At 56.4% G+C, this 10,437-nt stretch overlaps 1 protein-coding gene across 1 annotated transcript in view; it reads right to left on the reverse strand.

The window, feature by feature from the left end:
- Positions 1–7,486: 7,486 nt before the first annotated feature.
- Positions 7,487–10,437, reverse strand: part of LOC116818514 (protein FEV) — an 11,272-nt gene continuing 8,321 nt past the window's right edge. Inside the window, 4 exon segments of the mRNA XM_075069810.1 lie at positions 7,487–7,532; positions 7,534–7,628; positions 7,630–7,815; positions 7,817–7,869. Of these exon segments, the coding sequence (XP_074925911.1) occupies positions 7,487–7,532; positions 7,534–7,628; positions 7,630–7,815; positions 7,817–7,869 (380 nt within the window).

A 10,437-nucleotide genomic window follows, 5' to 3' on the forward strand; every position in this document is an offset into this window, starting at 1 on the left:
AAAGACCCTGGGGGACACCGACACCAGTGCCCTATCGTGCCCAGATCGAACTGCACAACATGGAAGACAGAAGCCCCGGGAAGCATCCGCAGCACTCAAATGGCTGGCAGGCCCGGATTATGTTAACACTCCACCCATCATGATGCCACTCTACCCTGATGTTTCAATGGTGTGCTTTCATGACTGCTCCTTAACTACCGTATCCTGGAGGCCTTCAGAACCTTCAATGGAACCTGCAATACACTATTTGAAGGTACTAGAGCCTCGCGTGAGCTTCAGTTTCATCACTCTGCTAGCTCTAAATCCTGGTCTGCTAGGACCTGGATTTATGCTCATTACAAAACATCTGCCACCCAGATAAGTCCCCATTTTGACTGCCAGCCTCTTACCCCCTGAATGGTTTCAGGTGGTAGCCACTGTTAGTCAATGAGGAGTCCTTTGGGGTCCTTAGCCAGACTAGCACGTTATCTGGGCGAAGCTTTGGTGGGCTAGAGCCCATTCCTCGGATGCCCTGGATGTGGAGCTGCACAGTAGAGAAAGCACGAGGGGCGTCCATACGAGACATCATGGGCTTCAACATGCTAACGAACCGCAGCTGAGCGGCCATTTGTTACCTTTACTTCAACGCGACTCACTGGCCTTACACAGTGCTTGGTAGCCGCTAATTGAACCTTTCTCCTAGCAATTAAGGGTACCCTTCGGGAGAACCAATCTCATCTCCCAGTCCGCGCCCAGCAAGTTGACTGGTGCCTCGTGCCAATCAAACGAAGATTCTTCCACCCTCCCATTGTCTCTAATACATTTGTGGCATTGCTGGTTTGTGCCATTGGGGCAGCCACACTGCTGGGGGTGGGCTGGACGGTGTCCAAACAGGGCACTGACCCCCCGGCGGATGGACCCAGTTACCGGGCACAGTGACTTGGGGCAGGCAGCAGGGTGTCACGGACTCACAGGTCGGGCCCACTTCTCAGCCCTGTTGCGGTCCGTGGGGGGGAGGCCCCCTGCCGTGCCGACAGCCCTTCTCGGGGGTCCACTATCTCTCGGGCTCAGGCCCCTCACCTCCTGGAGCTTGACCTTCTCTGGCCCTTAGCACTCTATCTCTGCCGTGGGGCCCCTCAGGCGTCTCCTCGCTCTGGACCCCTTTGGACCTCCTCACCCACCGAAGGGTGATACCCCCCACCCCCGTTCTCTAGCCGAGCTGAACTCTTCAGCCAGTGGAACATAGATAGAGAGTTTTATGAGAGTTGAAACCAAACATGAAACTCTCAGGGCCTCAAGCCTGGGCTCCCTCAGCCCCAGCCACATTGCCAGTCCCCCTGCAGCCAGGGGGCTCTGCCTGCTCCCACTCTCCAGCCCCGAGCCCCCTGCTTTCCCGCTGGGCCTCTTGTACCCCTGGCCCAAGCCCCCTTTCCATTTGTCTCTCTCCAGGGAACAGAGTCATAAACTCAGGATGTCTGGGCCCTCCTCTCCCCTTTCGTCCTTCTAGCCTCTGGGGAACCAGCTGGTCAGGTCACTGGATTCCTCCCTCCCCAGCCCATTGTCCTTCCAATGGCCAGAACTGGTCTTGCGACTCCTGAAGCTGCGGCTTTCCGAGTTCACCAATCACCAGTCGCTGGGGTCTCCATTCTCTATGCCAGTGTGTTAGGGTCCCCAAATTCCCTTCTCTGGTCCCCGCTACCAACCAAATCTCCCTCTCCCTCAGCTCATTAAACCCTACATGTTGGGGAAACTTGAAGTTCCCACTCCCTCTGCATGCAAAACCATTTGGAACCCAAGAAATTCCCCCATAGGAAACAAGGGAAACAAGAAACTTCCCCCCTTCTCACACAAGGCAGGTGAGCCCATCCCTCCACAGGACCCACAGTAGGCAGCACCAGGGAGGCATCTGCTGCTGGGGCTTTTCGGCACGTGGGTGATCTTCTCTCAAGCTTTGTTCTGTAACTCGCCTGTGCTGGGCACGGCCGGGTGTCCCCACCAATGCGCTGCTCTTCGGGGCACTCTCCAGACGTTTCAGGAGGGGGTGGGGGCAGGACTTTCCAGTGCCAGCCCTCGCCCCCAGCCGTGCTGATGAGAACTGATGATCATTGTGGTTCCCTGGGGTGGCTCCCGCTCAGTGGACCCCATGTTGGGAATTCCAGGGCTGATGCGAAGCCCCGGGGGCTGTGGAGGGCAGGGTGAAGCCCAGGGCTGGGCATAGCTCCTTGTGATGACTCTATGCCCCCAGGGAGATGCATCAGGTTACAGGGCAAAGTCAGGCTAACCGTCTAGCCCCATGCCTCGCAGGCCCAGTCGGCGAGATCCGCTTAGGCAGTTTCCTCCTGTGAGCTCCTTGTCAGACCGCGCCAAACCTTGAACTGACATTTGCCTGTGAGAGGCTACAACGGGGAGGTTTCATACTGATCGACCCGGCGAGGTGGGCCCGCGCTGGGTCGAGCGCCAAGAGCAACCCAAACATGAACTTATGACAAGCTGAGCGGGCCTGCGCTACTACTTGACAAGTAGCATCGATGACCAAGGTGCGCGGAAGCGTTACGCCACATCAGTTCGACTTCAGGGCCTGGCGCAGTCTGCCCAGCCTGCCGCCCCCGACCACTGCCCTCTACAAGTTCCAGGCAACCTTGGCGCCCCTGCCTCTCCTCCCGGGGATCTCCAAACTCAACCTCATGGCCTCGGTGTGACGCCCACCCAGCTTCCCTATTGGCCGGGGTCATGCCCCCACCCTCTTTTTTTTTTTTTTTTTTTTTTTTTTTTTTATTTCCCCTGGCCACAGCCTGCAGCCCTCGCCCCCTCTTCAGCGCCATGCCGCGTTCCCACATCAACAACTATGAATACATACTCCATAGAGCCTGCGGTGGCGTTGCCAGGGGGGTTGGGTGTGCACGACATCGGTCGTGGCGGTGGGTTTGCCTTTGGGGTCGCCCTTGAGAGACCCTCCATATTGCTCGTGCCTTTGGGGGAGCAGGGGCTTTTCTGAATAAATGGCTGGACCCCGTAAAAGACGGGTCCATCTCTCTGGCTCACCTCACCCTCATCCCCTTTGAGCAGCGATGCTCATTAGGCCGGAGCCAGGCACCCCACCGCAATGCCAGCCATGCCCAGGGGTAGGTTTTTCCAGGGCAGCATTCTGGTGGGTGGGGGAAGGGGCAGCTTGCGGCCGGGGGTCACGAGGCTGTGGTCATCAGAGGCCCCGGCCAGATCCTTCTAGCCCAGCCCCTCTGTCTGCTGGTCGGGCTGCAGGAGAGTCTTGCTCAAATGCACTAACCTCATGCATCAGTGTATAGAGCAGGCCTGGGCCTCAGTGAGGAATATGCCCGCTGCCCGCCTGTGCCAGGGCGCATTAATCCTGGCGAGCAGTCATGCCTTGCCTCTGAACACGTTGTTTGGGTGCCACATCAGGAGGAGGATACCAGGCTAGATGGGTCCCTAGTCTCATTTAGGGCCTGTGAAAGTGGCGGAGATACGGGGTGATGGCCTATTGCCTCTGATCATGGCCAGTTGAGGGAGAGGTGATACAGCTTGATGGTGCTATTGAATCCAGGGCAGCATGTAGGTGGTGGCGGTGCTGTCCAGGCTAGGTGGTCTGTTTGGTCTGATAAAGTCCTTGGCGTTGGGTCCAGTCTGGTATTCGTTCAGTCTCCGGGGGTGTGGTGGTAGGTAACGGGCTCACACACAGGCTGCTCTGGGGTTGGAATGGCACGGGGAGGTGTGGGAGCTTTGGGGTCGTCTCTTGTGTAATGCATGGTGAGATCAGCTGGGAATGACCTGGGCCATGTGTGAGGCTTGTGCGTCTCCCTGGTGGTCCAGGTGCTTCAGTGGGGCCCAACCGGATTTCAGTAGCCCCTGGTCTTGGCACTTGGCTGCATGCGCCTGGTGGTCACTGCTCTCCCCCAGCACGCAGGTGCATTAGTAAACACTGCACCCCCTGCAATGCTTTGGCTCTCTCTGAGCCCAGTGCTGGGCTGGGGGTCCCTGCTGCATGTGGGGGTAATTCTTGGATCAGTGGGCTGTGGCTTGAGGAGACCCTGCGGTATCAGCGGGTGTCAGCTTCAGGCTTCCTCCTGTCAGTTATAGAGCACAGGCCATGTGGTATGGATGTTAGTTGCGTCGCGAGTGGAGGGCAGATCGGCCCTCCATTGGATACACGTGCTTATACACGTTGTGGGAGGAGGTGTGGGGGTGATGAGTGGTGCTGGCACGTTCATAACTGGTGCAGAGTTACTTTAACGCCAAGGCTCAGTCTTCGAATGCTCAGTGCGTGGCTGTGGAGTGTGCTGCTTGGGCAAGGGACTTGACCCTGGAGTGTGTTTGCTTGGAGGGCTGCTGGTGCCCTGCGTGTTTGGGGAGAGGAAACGGGGACATGGAAGGTGCCACCTGAGCCAACATACCTACAATCCTGTTGGGATGGGTCTGGAGAGGTGGGTCCAGCCCACCACCCATGCTGCCCTCAGGCTGGGTGCCTAGTTTAAACAGGAAGTAGTGACGAGCCTAAGTGGAAAGTTGGATGCTCTGGAGCGGTCTACCCCCGGGGGAATCGGCACCCAAACATTACTACTTCTGTGCACAAGATTTTATAATTCTGCATATCTGAATATTTATTTGGCAAATTAAGACTAGATAATACACCGGTTTCAGTTATTTTGTTAATTTATTTCATAACACCTGTCAGGCAAGTATGTCTGTAACATGCAGACTATCACACAAAATTCCCTCGAGGAGTGGAGTTGTTAAGTAAAGCCCCTATGACAACCAATCCTTGATTCTTCTGACCCCTCTACCCCAGCCAGCACCTGCACTCCCTCGCCCCATGATCCTAGCTGTGGGTCCTCCGCTCAGCCCAGACACTCACATCCCCTACCCCCAGTAAACCAGGATCAGAAGAGAACAGCCTGATCCTGAGGTCCAGGCTCCATGGAGTCTCTGCACACTGTACTCCTTCCTATCAGGGGGCTGGCAACTGTAGTCTTGCTAGGGAACCCCTCACTTCCCCCCTCCACGCCGCTGCCCTGCCCGCCAGCCACACCACACAGTATTCTTCCAATTTGCGCAGCTGGGCTCTGCAGTCCAGCGGTCCCCTGAGTGGCGCCAGCAGCTATGCAGCCCATTTCTGGGTCCTGGGTGGTGTCCGGGGTGGGATCTGTGTGCATAATTATTAATATCTGTGCAAATTCTGCATTACGCTAGTGGTACAAAATTCCCCTGGGGGATCAGGATCATGACCACTGTTACGCTGTGAAAACCACTAGTCTCAACTAGAACCAGCACCGATTAATGGCAGGCATGGAACTGGCAGCCTCTGCTCCACGAGAGCTGCCTCAGACCAAATACAAAAACCCATAGGGATATCTTGCTTTTCTTTATGAGCTAATACAAGGTCTTATTGACACACAGCCTGAGCAGATTCTGATTTCCTTCCGTGTAGCAGCAGAGGGTGACAGAGAATCTCTCTCTTTAACAAAGAGAGATGTTGTGTCTGCATGTTTACAGACTACCTTGCCTGAACAGGTGTTTTGAAAATAAATTAACAAAATAACTGAAACCGGTGTGATTATCTAGTCTTATTTGCCAATAAATAATTCAGAATTGCAGAATTATAAAATCTTGTGCACAGATATAAGTTTGGTGCCGATTCCCCCGGGGGTAGACTAGCTCCAGAGCATCAACTTTCCACTTGGCTCGTCCTACATTCCTGTTAAAACTAGGCACCCAGCCTGGAGGGCAGGCATGGGGGTGGGCTGGACCCACCTCTCCAACCCATCCCACAGGATTGTGGTGTTGGCTCCAGGTGGCACCCTTCCTGTCCCGTTTCCTCTCCCCACAACTGCACACGCAGAGGCACCACGCAGCCCTCCAAAGCAAAACACCTCCAGGGCAAGTCCTTGCCCAAGCAGCACACTCCCAGCCACTGCACTGATGGCATTCACAGACTGCCTTGGCGTTAAAGTAACCTACCAGTTATGACGTGCCAGCACCACTCAAAGCACCCCACATCCTCCCCCCACAACGTGTACTAAGCCCCGTGTAATCCAAGTGGAGGGCCGATCTGCCCTCCCCTCGCCGCAACTAACATCCTACCACATGGCCATTGCTCTATAACGCAGGAGGAAGCCTGAAGCTGCACCCTGAATACCGCAGGGCTCTCCTCACGCCAGCCACTGATCAAGAATTCCCCCCACATGCAGCAGGGACCCCCAGCCCAGCACTGCGGGCTCAGAGAGAGCCAAAGCTGCAGGAGGGGTGCAGTGTTTACTAGATGTGCACCTGCGGCTGGGGAAGAGCAGTGACACCCAGGCGTGCAATGGCAGCCAAGTGCCAGAGACCAGGGGCTACTGAAATCCCGGTTGGGCCCCACTGAGCACCTGGGAACCAAACCGCCAGCCTCAATCATGGCCCAGGTCATTCCGCTGCTCTCACCTCAATTACACAAGAGACGACCCCAACTTCCCCAACCTCCCCGTGCCCTTTCCAACCGCCAGAGCAGCCTGTGTGTGAGCCCGTTACCTCCACCACACCCCCCGGAGCTGAACGAAACCAAGACTGGACCCAACCCAAGGACTTTATCAGACCAAAACAGACCACCTAGCCTGGACACCCGCCACCACCCTAACCCGCTGCCTGGATTCAATAGCCCATCAAGCTGTATCCCTCTCCCCAACTGCCTGATCAGAGCAATAGGCCATCTACCCCGTATCTCCACTTTCACAGCCCTAAATGAGACTAGGGACCCATCTAGCCTGGTATCCCTCCTCTGATGGTGCCCCAAACCCAACTGTTCAGAGGCAAGGCATGACTGCTCGCAGGATTAATGCGCCCCTCCAGGGGAGGGGGCATTTCCTCCTGAGCCCAGGCCTGGCTCATACACTGATGCATAGGTTGGCATTTGAGCAAGACTCTCCTGCAGCCACAGCAGACAGAGGGGCTGGCTAAAGAGATCTGGGCCTGGGGCCTCTGATGACCACAGCCTTCGTGAACCCCCGGCCGCAAGCTGCCCCTTCCCCACCCAGCCCAGATGCTGCCCTGGAAAAACCTCACCCCTGGGCATGGCTTGGCATTGCGGTGGGGGTGCTGGCTCGGCCTAATTGCCATCCTGACCCTCAAAGGGGATGAGGGTGAGGAGCAGAGAGATGGACCCGTCTTTTACGGGGTCCAGCCATTTAATTCAGAAAAGCCCCGCTCCCCCCCAAAGGGCCACGAGCAAAGAGGGTCTCTCGAAGGGGCGACCCAAGGCAAACCCACGCGCGCACGCCGGATTCTGTGCACACCACAACCCCCCAGTGGCAACGCCCCGCAGGCTCTAATGGGTATGTTATTCATGTTTTGATGTGCGAACGCGGGCATGGCGCTGAAGGGGCGAAGAGGCTGCAGGCTGTGGCCGGGGAAAAAAAATAAAAAAAAAAAAAAAAAAAAAAAAAAAAAAAAAAAAAAAAAAAAAAAAAAAAAAATAGAGGGTGGGGGCATAGACCCCGGCCAAGTAGGGAACGGGTGGGCGTCACACCGAGGCCATGAGTCTGAGTTTGGAGATCCCCGAGAAGGCAGGGGCGCCAAGGTGCCTGGAACTTGTAGAGGGCGTGGTCGGGGGCGGCAGGCTGGGCAGACCTGCCGCTCAGGCCCTGAAGTCGAACTCTGTAGGCCGTAACGCTTCCCCCGCACCTTGGTCATCGATGCTCTTGTCAAGTAGTAAGCGCAGCCCGCTCAGCTGTCATAAGTTCATGTTTGGGTTTGCTCTTGGCGCTCGACCCAGCGCCGGGCCACCTCGCCGGGTCGATCAGAATGAACTCCCCGTTGTGCCCTCCAGGCAATGCAGTTCAAGGTTTGGCGCGGTCTGACAAAGGAGCTCCAGGAGGAACTGCCAAGGCTGGATCTCCCGACTGCCTGCAGGCAGGGGCAGACGGTAGCCTGACTTGTGCCCGTAACCTGATGCATCTCCCTGGGGGCATAGAGTCATCACAGAGCTATGCCCAGCCCTGGGCTTCACCCTGCCCTCACAGCCCCCGGGGCTTCGCATCCAGCCCTGGCAATTCCCACATGGGGTACTGAGCGGGAGCCCCAGGGGGAACCACAATGATCATCAGTTTCATCAAGCACGGCTGGGGCGAGGGCTGGCACTGGACAAAGTCCTGCCCCCACCCCCTCCTGAAACGTCTGGAGAGCTGCCCCGAAGAGCAGCGCAATTGGTGGGGACACCCGGCCGGCCCAGCACAGGCGAGTTACAGAACGAGCTTGGAGAAGATCACCCACGTGCCGAAAAGCCCCAGAGCAGATGCCTCCCTGGGGCTGCTATCTCTGGGTCTGTGGAGGGATGGGCTCACTCTGTCCTTGTGTGATGAAGGGGGGAAGTTTCTTGTTTCCTTGTTTCCTATGGGGAATTTGCTTGGGTTTCCAATGGTTTGCATGCAGAGGGAGTGGGAACTTCAAGTTTCCCCAACATGTAGAGGTTTAATGAGCTGAGGGAAGAAGGGAAAATTTGGTTGTACGGGGACCAAGAGAAGGGAATTTGGGGACCCTAACACACGGCTAGAGAATGGAGACCCCAGGACTGGTGATTGGGTGAAACTCGGAAAGCCCAGCTTCAGCGAGTCGCAGACCATTCCTGGCCATTGGAAGGACAATGGGCTGGGGAGGGAGGAATCCCAGTGACCTGACCAAGCTGGTTCCCAGGGACTTAAGAGGACGAAAGGGAGAGGAGGGCCCCAGACATCCTGAGTTTTATGACTCTGTTTCCTGGAGAGAAAGACAATGGAAAGGGGTCTTGGGCCAGGGGTACAAGAGGCCCAGCGGGAAAGCAGGGGGCTCCGGGGCTGGAGAGTGGGAGCAGGCAGAGCCCCTGGCTGCAGGGGGACTGGCATGTGCTGGGCTGAGGGAGGCCAGGCTTGAGGCCCTGAGAGTTTCATGTTTGGTTCAACTCTCAATAAAACTCTCCATATGTTCCCAACTGGAATGAAGAGTTCGCTCGGCTAGAGAACGGGGGTGGGGGGGTATCACCCTTCGGGGGTGAGGAGGTCCAAAAGGGGTCCAGAGCGAGGAGACGCCTGAGGGGGGCCCCCCCCCACGGCAAGAGATAGAGACTGCTAAGTAGGCCAGAGAAGTCAGCTCCAGGAGGTGAGGGGCCTGAGCCCGAGAGATAGTGGACCCCCGAGAAAGGGGCTGTCGGCACTGCAGGGGGCTCCCCCCCACGGACCGCACAGGGCTGAGAAGTGGGCCCGACCTGTGAGTCCGTGACACCCTGCCTGCCCCAAGTCACTGTGCCCGGTAAACTGGGCCATCCGCCGGCGGGGTCAGTGCCCCTGTTTGGACACCGTCCCAGCCCACCCCCAGCAGTGTGGGCTGCCCCAATGGCACAAAACCAGCAATGCACAAATGTATTAGAGACAATGGGAGGGTGGAGAATCTCTCTGTTGGACCAGCTTCTGGCGGGGCTGGGAATGGTGGTTCACCCCGCAGGGAGCCCTTAATGCAGGTAGAAAGGATGTTTTAGCGGCACGCAGTTAGCACTGTTGTAAGGGCCCAGTGAATTGTCTCGTTAAATTGTAAAGGTAACCCCCAGCTTTTCATGTGCGTGTCTGTCCCTGCCTACTGTGAGCTCCACATCCAGGCATCCGAGGAAGTGGGCTCTAGCCCACCAAAAGCTTCGGCCCAGATAACGTGCTAGTCTCTAAGGAAGCCCCAAGGACTCGCTCATTGACTAAACATGGCTACCACCCTGAAACCATTCAAGGGGGTAAGAGGCTGGCAGTCAAAAATGGGACTTATCTGGGTGGGCAGATGTTTTGTAATGAGCATAAATCCAGGTCCTAGTCAGACCAGGATTTAGAGTCTAGCAGAGTGATGAAACTGAAGCTCACCGGCTCTGTCTTCAAAAGTGTTGTGCAGGTTCCCTCTGAGGACCAGACGAGAGGGGGGCAGACATGGGGTGATCGTGGTGGTGTTCCCCCGCAGTGATGGGGTGTTTTTGTCCTTTGGATCATTTCCTGTGTGACATTCTAAGAGTGCAGGGATTTCCTGGTTTCAAACCCATTCACGTTGTGGGCACAGGCTGAGACACACCACATGTTGGGAGGGGCGTGAGGGACCCAGCGGACCCATGCAAAAACACTTGGCACAAGGGGGAGCTGCATGGGGGTAAGAGGTTCAAACACGGCAGGAGACACGGCTCTGAATTTACTGCAGAGTCACGTACATCAACAAAACGGCCCCCATAACATCCTCTGTGTGTGTGTGTGTTGTGTGTGTGTGTGTGTGTAAATACCTGTGTGTGCCCACGTGTGTAATATACCTGTGTGGTTCTGTGTGTGATACAACATGCCCACATGTGGGCGCCTCCGTGTGTGTGTAACATACTCCATGTTGCCCGTGAGTGTGTAAATGCCATGTGCGTGTAACATACCCAGTGATGTGTGTGTAACAGTACCTGTGTTTTCCTGAGTGTGTAACCATACCTGT

The sequence above is a fragment of the Chelonoidis abingdonii genome, chromosome 10 (genome assembly GCF_003597395.2).
Source record: "Chelonoidis abingdonii isolate Lonesome George chromosome 10, CheloAbing_2.0, whole genome shotgun sequence".
In the NCBI taxonomy this organism is placed as follows: domain Eukaryota; kingdom Metazoa; phylum Chordata; order Testudines; family Testudinidae; genus Chelonoidis; species Chelonoidis abingdonii.